This window comes from Bactrocera oleae, chromosome X, assembly GCF_042242935.1.
Source record: "Bactrocera oleae isolate idBacOlea1 chromosome X, idBacOlea1, whole genome shotgun sequence".
Classification (NCBI taxonomy): domain Eukaryota; kingdom Metazoa; phylum Arthropoda; class Insecta; order Diptera; family Tephritidae; genus Bactrocera; species Bactrocera oleae.
This window is the reverse complement of record NC_091541.1, coordinates 24,455,448-24,478,583: the sequence shown is the minus strand read 5'-3', so window position 1 is coordinate 24,478,583 and position 23,136 is coordinate 24,455,448. Positions and strand designations below refer to the sequence as shown.

Here is a 23,136-nt window from a genome sequence, read left to right as displayed (position 1 = left end):
TTACAGCCAGACCATGAGCAGGCCAGAGAGAAATTATTGTGTTACTCGGAGGGAATTACTGGCGTTGGTGAAGTGCATCAAACATTTTCATAAGTACCTTTATGGCCAGCGATTTCGGGTGAGGACAGATCATGCAGCATTAAAAGGGTTTCTACAATTCAGGAACCCAGAAGGACAGTTGGCACGGTGGATTGAGAGACTTCAAAGTTACGACTTCTTTATAGAACATCGCAAAGGTAGTAGTCATGGAAATGCCGATGCCATGTCCTCCCGTCCATGTAATCTGGAATGCAGACGTTGCTCGAAAGCTGAGGCCAAAGAAGACATTATAGTTGTCAGATTAATGACTATAACATCAGACTGGGATCCGAAAGAGCTACGGAAATGTCAGCAAGAAGATCCAGATTTGAAAAGTGTAATACATGGATTGCAGATGAATAAACGTCCAACAAAAAAAGAAATAGCTGCAGAAAGCTCAGTTGCAAAGGTTTATTGGGCACAATGGAATAGTTTGAAGTTAGTGTCTGGCTGCTTGTATCGCGTCTGGGAAAGCGAAGATGGTCCAAGTTTCCGAGCTCCGATGATTGTTCCGAAAATAAGAATTCCCGAAGTTCTCAATGAGCTGCACAACGGTCCAACTGGAGGACACATGGGTATCACTAAAACCTTGGAGAAATTAAAACAAAGATTTTATTGGATTGCTTTGCTGCTAAAGGGCCGAGGTCCAGGAGTCATGGTCAGATGAAGCAGTACAATTCAGGTGTGGCGTTTGAGCGAGTAGCCATGGATGTAGCTGGCCCATTTCCTATCAGTAAATTAGGAAACAGATATGTTTTGGTAGTCATGGACTATTTCAGCAAATGGCCAGAGGTATACGCAATTCCTAACCAAGAGGCAGGAACAGTAGCGGATGTATTCATCAACAATTGGGTATCGAGATATGTTGTTTCAAAAGAATTAAATTCTGACCAAGGGAGAAATTTTGAATCAGCTCTAATACAGGAGATATGCCACAAACTGGGTATCCGGAAAACCTGTACAACTGCACTATATCCGTAGTGCGATGGCATGGTGGAACGATTCAATCGAACTTTGGAAGAACATTTGAGGAAAGTTGTGGACAAGTATCAAAAAGATTGGGATACCCATATATCCTTGTTCCTGATGGCTTATCGGTCTGCTGTACATGAAACAATGGGGCAGACTGCAGGAAGGGTAATTTTTGGTAATGATCTTCGACTCCCAATTGATTTTAAATTTGGAATTAACGCCAACGGAGGAAGGAATTCAATAGCATCCTAGAAGACGAGATGAGGGATATACATGCTATGGTGAGACAGCGCACCAAAATTATGAGCGATAAGATGAAAGCAAAATACGACAAGGCAATAAACTCTGAGGGTTTTATTGAAGGCGATTGGGTATTGTTATATAGCCCACAACGAAAGAAAGGGTTATCTCCCAAATTACAGTGTAATTGGGAAGGACCATAACAGGTTATTAAACGACTTAACGATGTAGTGTATCGCAAAGACCATGGGAAGACCAAAGAATAAAATGAAGGTGGCTCATCTGGAACGGCTTGCAGCGTTTGGTACCGCAAATATGTCTAATCAGGATGATCAGACTTAGGTGGAGGACAGTGTAGCGAAAACGAATACCAGAACAAATCATAATCAACGATAAGCTGCCAGAAGCAATTAGACAACGAATTCGTAGTTGCCAGAATGTTCTAGTAGCGAACTTTTGTTAAAGATTTACTATATAAGGGCTGCCGGATTGTGCAGCATACTAATCTTCTAATTAGACTGTTGCCGTGTAAAGAACAATTAAGCTATAAGCATTAAGTTGTAACCTCGAATATCGAGCAATAAGTGTTAAGTTGTTGGAATTAGAAATAAAGATAAGTATATAGCCATTAAATTGGGACTTTTATTTAACAATCCAGTGATCGAACTCAAGAGTGAGTTATAGTTAGATGAATTATCGAGAAATCCGTTACAATATCTATGTAAATATGGTCACTAATTGGTTCATGCGAAATGTTTATGTATGAGGATGCATATATTATATATCGCCGCAGATTTTGCGGAACATGGAAAATTATTTTAGAATTGCAAAATTTTGAAATCGACAAAAGCTTTTTTGCCATTTTTGTCGCTTTTTTCTGTGTTTGCGAGTTTGCTGGGTTGATATTTTTCCCTTCCAGAAGGAACATTAGAAAGTTGTTCAATTTATGATTTTTAGCTGTTGCCATCGTCGCAAAAAGACGCTTGTAGGCAAACGCATGTTCGGGGAGTAGACCTAAAATTTCTGTATCAAGTGTTTTATATATGAATAAACAAAGTGTATTTGTTAATGAAGAAAACGATGAAAAATGAGTGAAAGAAAATGAGTGAGTAGTCAATATGCATGCATTTTATTAAGCTATTGCATAGATTTTACCGCGGGCTTTGAGTGCGGCGGCCGAATCAAGAAATGCCGTAACGGAAATAAACCTAACACGATCACAAAGTATGCGTAAAATGTTTGCAGTTGTAGGCGTATTTTTGCATATCTCAAGCTGAACAAGTCAATTGAAGAGCAGGGTGATTCAAAAATAATAATATTTAAGATACACTTTTTTAAATGGCAAATAAAAATATAGAATTTACTAAAATATTTAAGTAGTAAAAAATAATTTATTCAATATTTAGAGTCATAATATTAGTAACATTTTTATTATTTTGGTAAATAGCTATCCCACCTTTTGGAACAGTATTTCGTTTGACTTGAAAAATACAATTGAAATTAGGTATTTCAATCGGATTATCAATGGTAATAAATATAATATCAGAGCGGTTGACAACTTTTCCTTCAGAAAAGTTTAATTTGGAAATGAATAATGATCCACAAGAATCCACAAAAAAATATGGGACTACCATTGACGCGCTATTTTCTAGATATTTCGATATTCAAGTCTCAAACTTTTGTTTCTTATTTCAGTTACCATAAACTTATAGTTTCAATGATAAAAATTTCTGAATATTGTAAGATAATAAAAATATTTTCAACAATATTAACTTCTAATTATTCAATAAAAGAAAAAAAATTGTTTTCTTATCTATCACTACGCTCAAAACAATAATTAATATAAAAAAAAAAATACTGCATAAAAAAAAATAATTATAATTGTATAAGTTGAAAACTTGGTTTTTTATAGTACAAAACGACGACTTTGGAACTCCATATTTCGCAGATATGGCCTTTGCTGAAAGCTCCTTGCTGGAATCGTCCAAAATCTTAAGTTTATTTTCAATGATAAACGCCTTGTATTTGACATTGCTTTTTCTAAACGAAATGAAATGGAATCAACCTCATGAAAAAAGTATATTGAATTGACTGAATTACGTTAAATTTAAAGTCAATGGAAACTTGAAAAAAGTTAATTTATATTTTTGCAGATGTTGTACCACATTTAAACTACCTTTGTTTTTGCAGATAATGCGAAGTTCAAGATACAAATATTGCAGAGTTCGCAAAATCGATAATCAAAATTCTTTGCGTTCAAAATATAGAAACATCAATACGTTAATTTTAATGGTTCCTTAAACCGAAAATTCAATATTTCGAAAGTTCGCTATACTGAACGACCACTGTGTGTAAAACATATTGTTATTTAAATTAAAAACCAACAACGACATACCAAGCAAATACTCGTAGCATATCCATTTAAATTCTCGTTAAAGAAAAAAATAGGGATTTTTCGCCAGTTCAAAAAGGCTACAAATCTGGCTTCTGCATCAAAAGTGAGAGTTCGAAAAAGCATCTCTGTCATAGTTGTTGCGCAAAACTGAAATTTGAAACAAAACGTCGAAAAGAAAGTTGCACCCACATTTTCACAGAAAGCGACCGTGATTAGGTAAAATGTCATTGCAAGTGATTTAATCTAAATATAATTTTAATATTAACGTTTTATTACATTTGTGGCTTTTTTTAAATTTCATAGGGTAGACGAAAAAGAGATTACTTTTTTAATAATCCGGGCTTATAAGATGGATTGGTTTGAGCCCTGGGCTGGTGCACGTGGTATCCTGTCATCTGAGTATGCAGGCATGACACCCTGCAGAAATGGCCGATGGGTTAATGCCAAGGCTGCCTCCGTTCCGTTAAAACCCTGGTAGGGCTCGTTGTACGTTCCCCTCTCGTCGTCATTGAATTGGTGTGGTAGGTGTAGGTTGAAATGACTCGATCTTTGTGCTGGTCGGCTCTGAACGCATTGCTTCATAAGGGCGTCAACCTTCGCCTTGGTCTAGTAACTGAGATAACCTTGGGACCATATAAGGCCCCTACCTTTCCGGGAGGTGAATAGCGGCTCTCAGCAGGGTCCCTAGAAACATGAATAATAATAATGACTAAAATTTAAATAAAGAGAAAGTAGGTCGAACCAGATCTCGATGAAACTGAACGATCTCTCGGGAGCGACACCATCAGTATGTGTGAAGACAATACCGAGGGAGCATGGCTTACCGTCGCTAAGGACGGTAAGTTAGGGAGAGTCGGTAGGAATTTGCCGACAAAAACTGAAGGATCGCTTGTGAGTAGAGGAACCTCTGCTAGGTCTATAGGGAGGCGGTAGCCAGGGTGGGGAACGTATGGAAAGGAGCAAGGCTCGAGGCCGTGGCCAAATAGGGTCTACCAATGCGACTTCGTGCTCGTGTTTGGCTGTCAACCTTCCACCCCGGTTGAAATTGGAGAGATGTTGCGTTATTGCAGCCTCTCTCTTCCCACCCAACACTGGGTGCTTATGAGCCTGGAGAGGATCAGAAACAAGCTTAACATTTTTCTTGCAGAACCTAATGAAAATATGCCAATTTGGACCTAAATTGCAGGAAGCTTCGCTGATGAGCTTGTTGAGGTTTTCAGCTCTGTGAGTAAGACTACTCTTGAAAGATTCTGTCCTCTGACAACTCATAAAGGTAAAGGGAAATTTCTTTTTCTTGGACATCGGAGCTAACGGAGGTCAGATCTTCGAGCACAAGAATCTTCAACAAAGCCCAAGCCAAAGTGACTCTAGTGACGATTGGGAGCTGTATAAAGCAGAACTGGACCTACCTTGTGGTTGGACTATGAATAGCAATTAGTCGTTCAAACTACTCCTGAATGCTCAGATTCCGTTGAATCGCTCCGCTGAGGAAGTGCCACTGGGGGAGATTCGAAGGGCTGTACAGCCTTTTTGGACCTTTTGGATAAACTTCGCCTTACCTGGGCTCTGAATTCATTCAAACCGTTCAAGTTCCCGGGCTCTTATAGTATCATATCGTCCCAACTGCAGCGGAGGTGTTATGTAGCTGGCCCCCATCTACGTAAAATTTATTAGATTAGACCGAAGGCCTGGAGACTAGTTAAGGTTACGTTTATACCGAAGGCCGGAAGAGCTCTTACGTACGGGCGCAAAGGATTTCAGACCCATTAGCATATCCTCGTTTCTGTTGAAAACGTTGAAGAGACTCTTGCAAAAGGAATTTACTGTTGGCACTTTTCTCAACATCGAGGGGCCTTCAACAATATGTGGCCGGAGACAGTGGGTAGCCCTGGAAAAGTTTGTGCTAGAATCGAACCTCAAACACCTCATATATAGCCTTCTCTGCGATAAAACGATCAGTGGGGTAGTGCAAAGGCATCCCGAAAAGTTAGTTAGAGAAGGGTACTTTCCCCATAGCTTTGGATCTTGCTGGTTAACGACCTATTAAGGAATTCGAGGGACAAGGCTGTCAGGTGATAGACTACGCTAACGACGTTTTTCTTATGGTTAAAGGAAAATTTCCGTCTACAAGTTACCTAAAGGGTGCGTCAACTGGGTATCCAACTGGATGCATAGAAGCGGCTTAGCCGTCTACCTAAGTTAAACAGAAAAGGTTTTATATACTAGTAGGTATAAGATCCTAAACGGGCCTCCCCCTCCTTCGGAGGTTCACGTCTTTAACCTGTTAATAAGGTGAAATACCTAAGGTTTATTCTGGAAATAAAGCTTTCACGGAGGCAAAATATTGAGAAGAGTGTAAAAAAGGCATCGGTTGGGGACTCTCACCAAAGGTAGTGTTTTGGCTGCACGAAACCGAAGTGAAGCCTATAATTTTCTATGATGTATTCGTCTGTCTGTGACCAAAAAGCGGCTCTCATCGCCATCTCCGGTGCACTACGGACTACAATAGTCAATCTTAGCGTTAGGCTACATTACCACTGCAGTGTTTTTCAGGCAGAAGTGGCTGCCATCGAGGTGGCGGTAGACTTACTGCTACGAAGTGGTGCCTTTTTTAGGGAGGTGAATATTCACTACTACAGCAGAGCGGGAATACTAGCGCTGAGCTCGCCAACTGTGCGCTCAAAGCTAGTCAAGGAGTGTCTATCCTCACCAAAAACAGCATCAAGCTACTTTATCGCTGGCAACTTCAAAGCCGATGAGCTAGCCAGAGGGGTCACCTTTGCATCGTTCATCCCGTAATAGGAGCGATTTGAATCTCCATTGGCATTTTGCTTTCTAGACCTAGATCAATGGACCTCGGGAGCGCTTAGCAGGCGCTGGTCGACTACGAGATCCTTCTGATCAAAGTTCATCTTGCCGGAATCGTAGGTGTTGTTACTACAAGTAGAGACAGTCCAATATACGTTCATGTGGTACGGCAAATCTTGTCGGACGCTAGTTGTCAAAGTCTGGTTCGGCAAATCAGAAAATATAGCTGAAACTTACATTAGCCGTAGCAACAAATTTGTGATAGGCTTTGTCGATCTCTAATATCCAATAATATGAGTTTGTTCACATACATAATAAGTTTTCGACGCGAAGCCAAGCAAAATGTTGGGCAACTCTCATCATTTTACGCTTTACCATGCGACAGTCGCCATTTTTATTAGAGAACAATACTGCGCTTCGTTGTTTCAGTATGAATTGTCATGTAAAGCGAGGAAAGTTGTATGTGAAAGAACCATATAGGTCTTATGATCCAGTATATAGGATTTTTTTTAGGTACCACAACGGCGTTCTAAGCTTTCCAAGTGAGATCCCTCTTAGGATATGCCTAACCTAACACGATTACTTCCCTTTTTTTATCTTTCTAATGGAAATCGATAATTTTCGCTCACCAACTCGTCAGTCTCTCACTGATTAATAATGAATATTTCGCATATTTTTATGTTTGAAAATCAAATTTTCAAATGCCCAGTTTTCAACAGTTTCATGCAAGGGGGGGTCGGTTGTTTCAAAACTACCGGAAGATTTAAATTTGCAGCTTTTATGTAGTAAAGTGTTGACAACTCTAAAAAAAAAAAGGGGTATTGTTTATTTTGCTTTCATGAACATATACGTATACTTTCAGCGCACGTCTTGCTCGCTGTGTAGTCAGCAACTGGCACTGGCACTTTGATCCTTTCTAAGGTATAATAACGGTCGTAAGTGTGTCTGAAACACATGAATACTCAGAGCGTGCATAGAGAGTGGCCGCGGGCAATGAGCTGCCAATGACCACTTTACATCTATGAAAGTAATCAGAGAATAGAGATATTTAAAGTGTTTTTGGACTATCGGATATATTAGTTGTCGATTATCAACTATTTCTCAAGGGAGAGAGCAAGAGAGACAATGTTTTGCAATACATTGTATTTCAAGCATTAAAAAGGAGTGTATACTATTTGTTTTGAGGAGAGAAACGAACAAGTATTTCTAGTGCATTAATATTGTCTTAATGATTTCAAATACACTTGTGCAGTAGTTGAATACCTATTATAAGGAAAATTAAGTGAACCTTTAATCTTGGCCATGCTTTAGTTTGTTGCTCAGCCCCCTTGAACTAAATATGTATGTGTAACCATTGACTTAATGCAGGATACATTGAGTGATATACGAGTTATTCTTATACAAGTGCGTAAAAACACGTTCTCAAGCATACTTTAAAGTAAGGCTCAATGTAAATGCAATCAGTCCAAACTTCCCTCTGACCTTATTATAGTGATTTTCGACTATCGCACTGTATCAAGTGTTTTATATATGAATAAACAAAGTGTATTTGTTAATGAAGAAAACGATGAAAAATGAGTGAAAGAAAATGAGTGAGTAGTCAATATGCATGCATTTTATTAAGCTATTGCATAGATTTTACCGCGGGCTTTGAGTGCGGCGGCCGAATCAAGAAATGCCGTAACGGAAATAAACCTAACACGATCACAAAGTATGCGTAAAATGTTTGCAGTTGTAGGCGTATTTTTGCATATCTCAAGCTGAACAAGTCAATTGAAGAGCAGGGTGATTCAAAAATAATAATATTTAAGATACACTTTTTTAAATGGCAAATAAAAATATAGAATTTACTAAAATATTTAAGTAGTAAAAAATAATTTATTCAATATTTAGAGTCATAATATTAGTAACATTTTTATTATTTTGGTAAATAGCTATCCCACCTTTTGGAACAGTATTTCGTTTGACTTGAAAAATACAATTGAAATTAGGTATTTCAATCGGATTATCAATGGTAATAAATATAATATCAGAGCGGTTGACAACTTTTCCTTCAGAAAAGTTTAATTTGGAAATGAATAATGATCCACAAGAATCCACAAAAAAATATGGGACTACCATTGACGCGCTATTTTCTAGATATTTCGATATTCAAGTCTCAAACTTTTGTTTCTTATTTCAGTTACCATAAACTTATAGTTTCAATGATAAAAATTTCTGAATATTGTAAGATAATAAAAATATTTTCAACAATATTAACTTCTAATTATTCAATAAAAGAAAAAAAATTGTTTTCTTATCTATCACTACGCTCAAAACAATAATTAATATAAAAAAAAAAATACTGCATAAAAAAAAAATAATTATAATTGTATAAGTTGAAAACTTGGTTTTTTATAGTACAAAACGACGACTTTGGAACTCCATATTTCGCAGATATGGCCTTTGCTGAAAGCTCCTTGCTGGAATCGTCCAAAATCTTAAGTTTATTTTCAATGATAAACGCCTTGTATTTGACATTGCTTTTTCTAAACGAAATGAAATGGAATCAACCTCATGAAAAAAGTATATTGAATTGACTGAATTACGTTAAATTTAAAGTCAATGGAAACTTGAAAAAAGTTAATTTATATTTTTGCAGATGTTGTACCACATTTAAACTACCTTTGTTTTTGCAGATAATGCGAAGTTCAAGATACAAATATTGCAGAGTTCGCAAAATCGATAATCAAAATTCTTTGCGTTCAAAATATAGAAACATCAATACGTTAATTTTAATGGTTCCTTAAACCGAAAATTCAATATTTCGAAAGTTCGCTATACTGAACGACCACTGTGTGTAAAACATATTGTTATTTAAATTAAAAACCAACAACGACATACCAAGCAAATACTCGTAGCATATCCATTTAAATTCTCGTTAAAGAAAAAAATAGGGATTTTTCGCCAGTTCAAAAAGGCTACAAATCTGGCTTCTGCATCAAAAGTGAGAGTTCGAAAAAGCATCTCTGTCATAGTTGTTGCGCAAAACTGAAATTTGAAACAAAACGTCGAAAAGAAAGTTGCACCCACATTTTCACAGAAAGCGACCGTGATTAGGTAAAATGTCATTGCAAGTGATTTAATCTAAATATAATTTTAATATTAACGTTTTATTACATTTGTGGCTTTTTTTAAATTTCATAGGGTAGACGAAAAAGAGATTACTTTTTTAATAATCCGGGCTTATAAGATGGATTGGTTTGAGCCCTGGGCTGGTGCACGTGGTATCCTGTCATCTGAGTATGCAGGCATGACACCCTGCAGAAATGGCCGATGGGTTAATGCCAAGGCTGCCTCCGTTCCGTTAAAACCCTGGTAGGGCTCGTTGTACGTTCCCCTCTCGTCGTCATTGAATTGGTGTGGTAGGTGTAGGTTGAAATGACTCGATCTTTGTGCTGGTCGGCTCTGAACGCATTGCTTCATAAGGGCGTCAACCTTCGCCTTGGTCTAGTAACTGAGATAACCTTGGGACCATATAAGGCCCCTACCTTTCCGGGAGGTGAATAGCGGCTCTCAGCAGGGTCCCTAGAAACATGAATAATAATAATGACTAAAATTTAAATAAAGAGAAAGTAGGTCGAACCAGATCTCGATGAAACTGAACGATCTCTCGGGAGCGACACCATCAGTATGTGTGAAGACAATACCGAGGGAGCATGGCTTACCGTCGCTAAGGACGGTAAGTTAGGGAGAGTCGGTAGGAATTTGCCGACAAAAACTGAAGGATCGCTTGTGAGTAGAGGAACCTCTGCTAGGTCTATAGGGAGGCGGTAGCCAGGGTGGGGAACGTATGGAAAGGAGCAAGGCTCGAGGCCGTGGCCAAATAGGGTCTACCAATGCGACTTCGTGCTCGTGTTTGGCTGTCAACCTTCCACCCCGGTTGAAATTGGAGAGATGTTGCGTTATTGCAGCCTCTCTCTTCCCACCCAACACTGGGTGCTTATTAGCCTGGAGAGGATCAGAAACAAGCTTAACATTTTTCTTGCAGAACCTAATGAAAATATGCCAATTTGGACCTAAATTGCAGGAAGCTTCGCTGATGAGCTTGTTGAGGTTTTCAGCTCTGTGAGTAAGACTACTCTTGAAAGATTCTGTCCTCTGACAACTCATAAAGGTAAAGGGAAATTTCTTTTTCTTGGACATCGGAGCTAACGGAGGTCAGATCTTCGAGCACAAGAATCTTCAACAAAGCCCAAGCCAAAGTGACTCTAGTGACGATTGGGAGCTGTATAAAGCAGAACTGGACCTACCTTGTGGTTGGACTATGAATAGCAATTAGTCGTTCAAACTACTCCTGAATGCTCAGATTCCGTTGAATCGCTCCGCTGAGGAAGTGCCACTGGGGGAGATTCGAAGGGCTGTACAGCCTTTTTGGACCTTTTGGATAAACTTCGCCTTACCTGGGCTCTGAATTCATTCAAACCGTTCAAGTTCCCGGGCTCTTATAGTATCATATCGTCCCAACTGCAGCGGAGGTGTTATGTAGCTGGCCCCCATCTACGTAAAATTTATTAGATTAGACCGAAGGCCTGGAGACTAGTTAAGGTTACGTTTATACCGAAGGCCGGAAGAGCTCTTACGTACGGGCGCAAAGGATTTCAGACCCATTAGCATATCCTCGTTTCTGTTGAAAACGTTGAAGAGACTCTTGCAAAAGGAATTTACTGTTGGCACTTTTCTCAACATCGAGGGGCCTTCAACAATATGTGGCCGGAGACAGTGGGTAGCCCTGGAAAAGTTTGTGCTAGAATCGAACCTCAAACACCTCATATATAGCCTTCTCTGCGATAAAACGATCAGTGGGGTAGTGCAAAGGCATCCCGAAAAGTTAGTTAGAGAAGGGTACTTTCCCCATAGCTTTGGATCTTGCTGGTTAACGACCTATTAAGGAATTCGAGGGACAAGGCTGTCAGGTGATAGACTACGCTAACGACGTTTTTCTTATGGTTAAAGGAAAATTTCCGTCTACAAGTTACCTAAAGGGTGCGTCAACTGGGTATCCAACTGGATGCATAGAAGCGGCTTAGCCGTCTACCTAAGTTAAACAGAAAAGGTTTTATATACTAGTAGGTATAAGATCCTAAACGGGCCTCCCCCTCCTTCGGAGGTTCACGTCTTTAACCTGTTAATAAGGTGAAATACCTAAGGTTTATTCTGGAAATAAAGCTTTCACGGAGGCAAAATATTGAGAAGAGTGTAAAAAAGGCATCGGTTGGGGACTCTCACCAAAGGTAGTGTTTTGGCTGCACGAAACCGAAGTGAAGCCTATAATTTTCTATGATGTATTCGTCTGTTTGTGACCAAAAAGCGGCTCTCATCGCCATCTCCGGTGCACTACGGACTACAATAGTCAATCTTAGCGTTAGGCTACATTACCACTGCAGTGTTTTTCAGGCAGAAGTGGCTGCCATCGAGGTGGCGGTAGACTTACTGCTACGAAGTGGTGCCTTTTTTAGGGAGGTGAATATTCACTACTACAGCAGAGCGGGAATACTAGCGCTGAGCTCGCCAACTGTGCGCTCAAAGCTAGTCAAGGAGTGTCTATCCTCACCAAAAACAGCATCAAGCTACTTTATCGCTGGCAACTTCAAAGCCGATGAGCTAGCCAGAGGGGTCACCTTTGCATCGTTCATCCCGTAATAGGAGCGATTTGAATCTCCATTGGCATTTTGCTTTCTAGACCTAGATCAATGGACCTCGGGAGCGCTTAGCAGGCGCTGGTCGACTACGAGATCCTTCTGATCAAAGTTCATCTTGCCGGAATCGTAGGTGTTGTTACTACAAGTAGAGACAGTCCAATATACGTTCATGTGGTACGGCAAATCTTGTCGGACGCTAGTTGTCAAAGTCTGGTTCGGCAAATCAGAAAATATAGCTGAAACTTACATTAGCCGTAGCAACAAATTTGTGATAGGCTTTGTCGATCTCTAATATCCAATAATATGAGTTTGTTCACATACATAATAAGTTTTCGACGCGAAGCCAAGCAAAATGTTGGGCAACTCTCATCATTTTACGCTTTACCATGCGACAGTCGCCATTGTTATTAGAGAACAATACTGCGCTTCGTTGTTTCAGTATGAATTGTCATGTAAAGCGAGGAAAGTTGTATGTGAAAGAACCATATAGGTCTTATGATCCAGTATATAGGATTTTTTTTAGGTACCACAACGGCGTTCTAAGCTTTCCAAGTGAGATCCCTCTTAGGATATGCCTAACCTAACACGATTACTTCCCTTTTTTTATCTTTCTAATGGAAATCGATAATTTTCGCTCACCAACTCGTCAGTCTCTCACTGATTAATAATGAATATTTCGCATATTTTTATGTTTGAAAATCAAATTTTCAAATGCCCAGTTTTCAACAGTTTCATGCAAGGGGGGGTCGGTTGTTTCAAAACTACCGGAAGATTTAAATTTGCAGCTATTATGTAGTAAAGTGTTGACAACTCTAAAAAAAAAAAGGGGTATTGTTTATTTTGCTTTCATGAACATATACGTATACTTTCAGCGCACGTCTTGCTCGCTGTGTAGTCAGCAACTGGCAATGAGCTGCCAATGACCACTTTACATCTATGAAAGTAATCAGAGAATAGAGATATTTAAAGTGTTTTTGGACTATCGGATATATTAGTTGTCGATTATCAACTATTTCTCAAGGGAGAGAGCAAGAGAGACAATGTTTTGCAATACATTGTATTTCAAGCATTAAAAAGGAGTGTATACTATTTGTTTTGAGGAGAGAAACGAACAAGTATTTCTAGTGCATTAATATTGTCTTAATGATTTCAAATACACTTGTGCAGTAGTTGAATACCTATTATAAGGAAAATTAAGTGAACCTTTAATCTTGGCCATGCTTTAGTTTGTTGCTCAGCCCCCTTGAACTAAATATGTATGTGTAACCATTGACTTAATGCAGGATACATTGAGTGATATACGAGTTATTCTTATACAAGTGCGTAAAAACACGTTCTCAAGCATACTTTAAAGTAAGGCTCAATGTAAATGCAATCAGTCCAAACTTCCCTCTGACCTTATTATAGTGATTTTCGACTATCAGGTAAATTTTTTACCGTTAAGTTAAGTGTCATATTTTGGTGAAATCAAATGTATATGCTTTCCTAAATACTATGTGATTTAGTATTAAATGTAAATGAAATCGGTCGCGACCAACGGTCCCCATACCATATTTGACCTACACCTGAAAATATTTCCCGATCTTTTAGTTACGCAAATTACTAGAGTATAAAATGTTTAGCTTCACCCGAACTTAACCCTTTCTTACTTGTGCTTATTGACATTTGGATTAAAATTATTAAGGTGTTGCCCTTACATTCATCAACAAATAGATCCACAGAACTTTTAAGAAAAGAAGAGTTGATGACTAGGTACTACTTATCAGGTGGTCATAATAGAAAAAATGTGTTTTGTTGTAAAATAAAACGCACAAAGATTCAAAAATTTACAAATAAGTTGTATAATAGTGATAAAGTAGACATACCTTGCGGTATAACTCGAATTTCCAAACGACCATTTACACAGTTTTCGTTTAGTGCCAATTTGTTATTAAAAGTGCCACTACCGCCAGCGCCTGGACGATTTTCACAGTTATTGCAGGCATCCGTTGTCGATTTCAAAGATTCACAGTATTCAATGGATAAAGGAACTATTGTCCTTTGAACGCTGTCTGCTTCCATTCGCCAAGGTATGACTTTAAAATCAAGTGGCTGAAAAACATCTTTCAATACCGATGCTCTCTGGTTGTCACGAAAAAACACATTCGGCAAACTATTATACATTCCATCTTCTTCCCTTTCAATTACATTTTCATAACAAGTCGTTTCGCCTTTTTTTGGTCTCGCAGATTGGGATTTATCCAACATGGAAACAACCGCTGTTATAGTGTCACGTACACAAACATTTCTACTTATATCCATACGAAAGACCTAGAAATTAAAGTTGAATTAAGGGAAAAAATGTTATTATTCTCATAAAAATTATACATACATATATATATATAGAAAAGCGGGGGCTTGGTCGGTTGTTTCAAAGTAAACGGAAGATTTAGATTTGAAGTCATTATGAAGTAAAGAGTTGAACACCCTAAAAAAAATCGACAGCCGACAGTTTTGGCTTAGTAAACATGAACATTATTTCAACAAGTAAGGAAGGGCTAAGTTCGGATGTAACCGAACATTTTATACTCTCACAAAGTAAAATAGTATACTCGTTTGAGATTTCTTTGTGGATTGACTGATATTTTCGGTAGAAGGTCAACTATAGGCACTGGGGTCCACATATTTGGTACTTAGGGGCTTAAACAGTTTTGGTTCGATTTCGACAATTTTTAGCCACAAGGTGGCATACTTTAATCGCATTATTCACGCAAAGTTTTATCCCGATACAGTCATTGTTGCCTGATTTGCATAGTGGAAAGTGAAAGAATCAGATGAAATTTAAAATGGTGTGATATGGGAAGTAGGCGTGGTTGTAGTCCGCACTATGACATAGAAACATGAAAAGAACGTTATGCACCGAATTTGGTTGAAATCTTTAACAAAATATTTTAAGATTTCAAAACACTTACAAGTCTCAAAAAACCTAAGCATGAACCTTATTTCTTTTTTATACACTCTATAAATAAATATTTTTTGATCATTTTTTAGGAAGTCAGTAAACATTTGCTGGGAATTCCAACCAAAATATGTATATACGTAGACAATTAGTACTGCTAAGCAAAACAATACTCTGCGACAAAATACCCGATCTTTCTTAAAAACAAAACTATATTAAAACTCTTTAAAAAAAGATTAGAAATATATGTAAAAGTCACCAAAAAATTGTGATCTCACAAATTACCCACTGATTTCGCATTTTATTTCTGCGGAATTCTTATGAATACAATGAACTACCACTCATTGTTTGGCTTGTCATCTGTTCAGTAGCTCATGAACTCGCTTCTTTGGCAGCACTGAAAGTTCATGAGCTCTCTCAGAAGGCAAAGAGAGGAGTTTCAGATCATTTTATCTATGCTGCAATCAGAAGTCAAGCTGAGTGGGTGTAAGCGGAAGAATTTTTATTATGTACACAAGAATCATAGAAGAAGAAGCATAGAACAGCATGTAAAAACGTAAAGACTTTCATATCCTTTTTTCGGTCCATGGGTTTTGGATAACCTGTAAATCCTCCGTGGTTTTTCATTAGTTTTCCAATTCTATTCGGCATGGATTGAATTAATTTTTTGGCAGGTTCCTAATGGGGTAGCATCCCAAAGTTTATGGACAACTTATAGACAAAATAATAGGTGTACATAGTTTTTATTTAATAACTTTTAAGAATTTGCATTTAAAACAGTTTTGTTTTAGACATATTTACGCTTTACTTTATTAAAAATAGGTTGGCAGAAATCCCCCACTGAACCCTCCCCGAGGGTGCCGACTGGTAATAGATTCCACAGATTCACGACGTAAGCTTGGACGAGCTTGCAACAGTCCGCCCCTGCTGTAGACGTGAGGAATCTAGCTAAGGTCAGACTTCTTATCTGTGTGTTCGATGTTCCTCAATAGCACAGCATACAGATAGGGAGCCTTACCATGGTCGGGGGTACTATAAAGGGCTGTATCAAGGTGTCATGCGACCCGTTCCGAGAATCAACCTGACTGGGGGCCCTTAAATATCCCAGCCTCGAACGGAGCTTACGGATACCTGGCGCCCTCCGTAATATGATAGCCTTACTTGCGCAGCGGGGGCTATGCGTAAGCGGACACACTTTCCCCCACACTCGTGGGACCAATTATGAACAGAAATACAACTAAAATATATGAAAACAAAACCAAAAATAGGAGAGAGCCTGGATGTCCACAAAAAAGCCGGAGAGGGCCAGTTGCTCCCAAAAAAGAGCAGCGTTTGGAGCGAGCTCGGCAACTTTAAGCAAGAGGACAGAAGCGAAGCTTAGCCCCAGGATAAGGCAAGCGCAATAAAAGGGGCAGAAGCTAAAGCTGGTCCCAAGAAAGCAGTAGCGCCGGAGGCAGCCATACCCAAACCATGTAGCCAAAACACGACAGCAAAATAGGGGTAGGGGGGAGATGCCAAAGGGGCTGCTGCTGGAAGTGCATCTGCCAGAGAGTGGCCTGTTTTTAACATTCAGGACCCGGCAAAGGCGAAGTATGCGGAGAGATGACGCGCCGCATACCTACTAAGATTAGTAGAGTTAAAGCCGCCAACGAAAGAGGGGCTTACGAAGGAGCTCCAAACATCGATTAACTGCGCGAGAGCAGTCTTGCTAATTTGAAGCTGGAGCCGCCAGTAAAGGCAGCCAAGCGACAAAGGTCAGCTGATACAAAGGGTGTAACGCCCGCAAAATCATTTGCAGAGATGGCCCGGAACCGAATTGTCATTGGCGTTCTGGATGAAGGAGATACCGAAGGAAAAATTCCCAGAGCCCAATGGAAATGGGTGCAGGCTCTGCTGACAAATGTGGCGCTGGAAGTGCTACTAAGCAATCCGGGTCCGCCACCGTCATGAACAGATGCCGGCTAAACCGGGGCAAAATTGGTAGCAGTGGACAAAAAGGACATACCGTCCAGACCAAGGGCAGGGGTATGGATTTTGGCTACACCATAACAGCCGGACCAGATTATGCAGCTATGAGCTGAGCAACCCGAGCCTGCCCACGGAAAGGCGGAAGTACGTCCAGACATTTGAAGACAGCGTAGCTGAATCTGGCGTGAAGACCAAAAGTGCCAAGATGCAGATCCTGCTGTTATTAACGAAAGAATCTATCGAACCGCTGGCGAAAAGTGGCGGGGAGATAAACTATGGATTCACGAAAGTGAGGATAACGCCCTACAAGTCGGACGCCGATGCTGCAGACCATCTGGCATCGGAGAAAGAGATATGCGAAGTGGAGGAAGATCCTATGGAGTCCTCGAGCGACGCGGAAGGTATAAAGCAAGGTAAGTGTTCTTCTTCCGGGTCTGAGCTTGCTGCCAGACTCTCAAACTTGTATACTGAGAGAGAGCTTTTAAGTGACTCTCCGGAAGACGCAGATATAACAATAGTTAATGCGTCTTCTACAAATTAATCCTTATCACAGTAAACTAGCTTCAGCAGACCTAATTAGCCGCGTGTCAATGGAACAGCCTGAATTTGTCCTCATTCAGGAGCCATGTGTTAATGGAGGGCGTATTTGCGGACTGAGGACACCGAGCTATAAGTTATTTATGGCCAATTGTAAAGGTAGAATCAGAGCCTGCATAATGGCAAAGAAAAACTTTAACGTTTTCATATTACATAATTACAGCAACAACGACACAGCAGCAGTAAGCTGGGAAACGGGCACAAGCAGTGTCGTGCTATATGCCATACGAGGAAGAGCTGGTGCCACCGCTGATGGTAAAAGAGGTGGTACGAGATAGCGTGGCATCCAAGTGCATGACTATACTTGGGTGCGACTCAAACGCGCATCACACAGTTTGGGGCAGCACAAATGTCAATGACAGAGGTGAGTGTCTCTTTAATTACCTACTAGGCACTAAGTTACTGGTGTGTAATAAGGAAAGCACGCCAACGTTTGTTACAAGAAGCCAACAAGAAGTGCTGGATATCACACTTGTGTCGGAAGAACTATTTGACAGGGTAACACAATGGAGGGTTTTCGAAGAACATTCCTTTTCGGATCACCGATATATTGAATGTTCAATAGAGGAAAGGGCCGATAGAGGCATTAGCTTCAGGAATCATATGAAAAGAACTGGCAGGTGCACATGCAAGAGCTGGAAAAACGTATCCTTAGGATTCTACCGTTTCAGCCGAATAGTAAGGAGGATCTCGATATGCTCGTTAATCGACGCACGGATTCTTGCCGGCAAGCATTAGAAGTGGCTTGTCCAATAGCTCGAAGTCGGAGTAGAATTAGGCCCCCCTGGTGGTCCTTAGAACTTAAAAAGCTACAGAAAGAATGCAGAAAGCAGTTCAATTTAGCTAAGCAATCCCAAGGCGAGTCAGACTGGGAATATTATTACAACCTCCTTAGGTCATACAAAAAGGAAGTTAGGAGAGCAAAAAAAAATTCTTGGAAATCTTTTTGTAATGATACCGAGATCACGGCGGAAGCATCTCGGCTTAGGAAAATAATGGCACAATCGGTGCACAGTATCGGTTATCTTAAGAAGCCAGACCGCAGTTGGGCGGTATCCAGTGAAAAGTTACTGGGACCACTAATGGATACGCACTTCCCAGGCAGCTCTTAAAGCCATACTGCTGAATATACTTAAGACAGTGGGGCAGAAAAAGACCCCACTCTTATAAATATTGTGTCAGAAAGCAACGTACACTGGGCAAAAAATAGCTATAAGCCGTTCAAGTCGCCGGGGCCAGACAGTCTATTCCCGGCTCAATTACAGCATCCCTTCGCTTTGGAGGGAAGTCAAGGTAATATACATACCAAAGGCAGGCAGCAGACAGCTCGCATGCAAGTCCAAAGGACTTTAGACCAATTAGCCTCTCCTCATTCCTACTAACAACGCTGGAAAGACTAATAGAATTACATATTAGAAACAAACTGAAACCAGAAAAGTTCGCTAGATCGCAGCATGCGTATTCTAAAGGAAAATTCACAGAAACATCGCTAAGCTCTGTGGTTGTGGAGATTAAAAACTCTCAGGAAGAAAGGAATACACTCTATTTGCCTTCTTAGATATAGAAGTAGCCTTCAATAATATCCAGCCTAGGGCCATACTGAGTGAGGATCTGGACATCTCTGAACGCGTGTTATCCCCACTTCTCTGGATCCTGACAATGAATAAGTTGCTGTTGGATCTAGAAAAGAAGGGGGTACATGTTGTGGCCTACGCTGACGATGTGGCAGTATCGGTGAAAGGTAAATTCCCGAATACTCTCGCAAACCTTATGCAAACGATCTTGGACGATATAAATCGGTAAGCAGACTGAGGGAATCCTCCCAACTAGTCGCAATCAACAAGGGACGAGGTGGACAGGAATACAAGAATTAGCATCCACGCGGATGGATCCAAACTAGATAATCGAGTGGAAGGTGGTGTCTTTTGCGCAACATTAAACACCAAAATCGCCGTCCGTTTACCAGACCACTGCAGTGTCTTCTAGGCCGAGATCACACCATTCAAAGAAAGCCTTGCGGTGTTGACAAAAAGTGTGCTCACAACAAGAAGCATATATTATATATATATACGGATAGCCAAGCGGTCTTAAAATCACTCAAGTCTCCAATGGTATCATCCAAGATAGTGAAAAAATGTCTTGACCTATTAGAGGATCTGACATCATACTTCACGATAAACCTGCAATGGGTTCCAGGACATAGTGATATCCCTGATAACTGCGAAGCAGATGAACTAGCCAGAACTGGTACCACTTTGCAACTAACCCCTAAAAAAGAGGGAATTTTTATGCCTCTGGGAACTTGCAAACACTTAAGCAGCGAACGTGCTGTAAATCTAGCTGAGTCTCGGTGGAGACAAACAACAACTTGCTCTACTAGCAGACTAGCGTGAGTCGCACCAACCAATTACTAAAATTCAAAAGGAATGACATAAGAACTCTAATAGGAGTACTAACAGGTCACTGTCTAATTGGTAGACAAGCCAGCAGGCTAGGTGTACCTTACAACGACTATTGTAGAAGCTGTCAGGAAGTAGAAGAAGAGGAAACTGTAAAACATCTTCTATGCGAATGTAAGGCTCTATACAGGAAAAGAATCGCAACTATCGGTCGGGAATTCCTTTTTCATTAGTTTTCCAATTCTATTCGGTATGGATTGAATTAATTTTTTTGCAGGTTCCTAATGGGGTAGCATCCCAAAGTTCCTTTGCTTTTTGCCACAAGTGCTCCTTATTTTATAAAGAAAAGGCTGGCAATCTCCTATTAAGGTCAATTTACAAGTTATCAATCGGGTTGAGATGAGGGGTTTGACTAGGCCATCGCATACAGGTCACATTTGCATCCCTGAACCACTCAGGTACCAACCTAGATAGTAGTTATCTTGTTGATAACTCCATCTCAGCGGCATGTTTTCTTCAGCGTATGGTGGCAAACGCGTTTTGCAAAATGTCTCTGTTCTCAATGACGGTCATTGTGTCCTTCATCCAAAATAACCCACGAGTTTCCTTTTAATTTTTTTTGCTTTAGAGCATTAGTTACAAAGTTTTTCGACCTCCCTAACGTATTTGCAACGAATTTATACGTTTTTCCTTAACCACGCAATTTTTTACCAATCGATACTCTACATCGGTACAGGGACTTTCACGACCCATTCTAAATAATTTCTTGTTTTTAGTTTATAGTGTCCAAAGGAATACCTACATTTATATGAACAAGTAAGGAAGGGCTAAGTTCGGATGTAACTGAACATTTTATACTCTCGCAAAGTCAAATGGTATACTCGTTTGAGATTTCTTTGTGGATTGACTGATATTTTCGGTAGAAGGTCAACTATAGGCACTGGGTTCCACATATTTAGTACTTAGGGGCTTGAACAGTTTTGGTTCGATTTAGACAATTTTTGGTCACAAGGTGGCATACTTTAAACGTATTATTCACGCAAAGTTTTACCCCGATATAATCATTGTTGCTTGATTTGCATAGTGGAAAGTGAAAGAATCAGATGGAATTTAAAATGGTGTTATATGGGAAGTAGGCGTGGTTGTAGTCCGATTTCGCCCATTTTCGCACTATGACATAGAAACATGAAAAGAACGTTATGCACCGAATTTGGTTGAAATCGGTTAAGCAGATCTCAAGATATGGGTTTTCACCTAAAAGTGGGCTGTGCCACGCCCACTGTCTAATTTTGAACGCGGTTCCTATAAAGTCGTCTCATACCATCCCAGAGATAAAATTTAATGTCTGTGGCGTGTTTAGTGCTTGATTTATCGCGCTTTTAGTAGTTTTTAACAGCACCGTTATATGGGGAGTGGGCGCAGTTGCCACCCGATTTCAACTATTTTCACACTGAGCGAAAAAAATTCGCTTTCAGTAAATTTTGTTATTATAACATTAACGGTTTAGGAATTATGCACATTAAACCTATTAGAGGCGGGACCACGCCTACTTTTAAAAAAAAAAATTTTAACTGCAGATGCCCCTCCCTAATGTGATCCTGTGTACCAAATAACAGTCTTATATCTTATTGCGGAGCTTAGTTATGGTAATTTATTTGTTTTTGATTAATGGCGTTTTGTGGGCGTGGCAGTGGTCCGATTACGCCCATCTGCAATACCAACCGTATCACGGTACCCAGAAACATGTCTACCAAGTTTCATAAAGATATCTCAATTTTTACTCAAGTTACAGCTTGCACGGACGGACGAACAGACGGACGGACGGACAGACAGTCACCCGGATTTCAACTCGTCTCTTCATCCTGATCATTTATATATACATAACCCTATATCTAACTCGATTAGTTTTAGGTGATACAAACAACCGTTAGGTGAACAAAACTATTATACTCTGTAGCAACAGGTTGCGAGAGTATAAAAATACTTCAAAATAACACTTATTATTTAAACCATTGTACTTACACCTATTTTATTGGCCAACCAAATTTAATGAAGCAATGATAACTTGTCACTCAAACGCAAAATTATCAAAATAGTAATGCAGTTTGGTGATACATATGCACTACTTTTCGCCTTCATCGTAAAAATGTAATGGTATCAAAAACAGTAACAGTTACAACACCATTTGGCGAAAAAACAGTACCAGCTAAACGCACACCTATTATTTTGTTATTAAGTGTATATTAATAATAGTTCTTATGTATTTAAATGAAATTATAGTGAAAAGATTCTGAAATTACAATTATTATGATTATGGAATTCACTTCGCCTACAAAAAATTACCCCTTTTTTGGAAACCGAAGGAAAACTAAAACAACTTGTTTATAGTGGTTTACTTGCAATAGTTATTGCAACCCTCTATTGCACACTTCATTTTTCAAAATCAATATATTTTATACTTTTAAAATCAAATAAAAACAACCTTCGCAATCATCGTTCCTTTTAACCATTCGCTCAATTGGCAATTATGTTGTCAATAGACAAATGTATTTATTTAAAAATTACCCAAATATTGTCACGCAACGTTATTCCATTCATTTCACATAAACTTGTTCGTTTTTTGTAACATTTGTCACAGCCCAAACCGAAAAAAGTAACGGTAAATACTTGTTTTAATCTTGTATTCTATAATTCTTGTTATTTACATATCTGCGAGTATTAAGGATATCCACTGGTAATTTTAAAAAAAATATAATAAATAATAGCTTACTCACCGCCAGACACCATTTTCCAGAGCTTCTTCTGGAGATCGGCTATAGGAACAAGGGGATCCAATATTTTCAAAAATTAATCGCTGATTCTAAAAGTGCATTAACTTTACTCACTTTATATTAATTTGTTTTTTTAAGTCGTAAAATAAAATGACGCTTCAAAAAAATTCACAAAAATTTTATTGCTCGCCACTGTATGTGGGGTAAGGTCAACCGGATGTTTGAAAATCCTGATATTTTTTAAGACAAGTTTTCACCCTGTTTTATCCATTTTAAACACAAAATTGCA

At 39.4% G+C, this 23,136-nt stretch overlaps 1 protein-coding gene across 7 annotated transcripts in view; it reads right to left on the bottom strand.

The window, feature by feature from the left end:
- Asator (tau-tubulin kinase asator) overlaps positions 1–23,136 on the bottom strand; it is a 551,150-nt gene that overhangs the window by 180,422 nt on the left and 347,592 nt on the right. For all 7 annotated transcript variants that reach the window (XM_070112342.1, XM_070112345.1, XM_070112344.1 and 4 more), the window contains one exon: positions 14,040–14,484. In XM_070112342.1, coding sequence (XP_069968443.1) covers positions 14,040–14,484 — 445 coding nt within the window. The remainder of the gene's footprint in view (positions 1–14,039; positions 14,485–23,136) is intronic.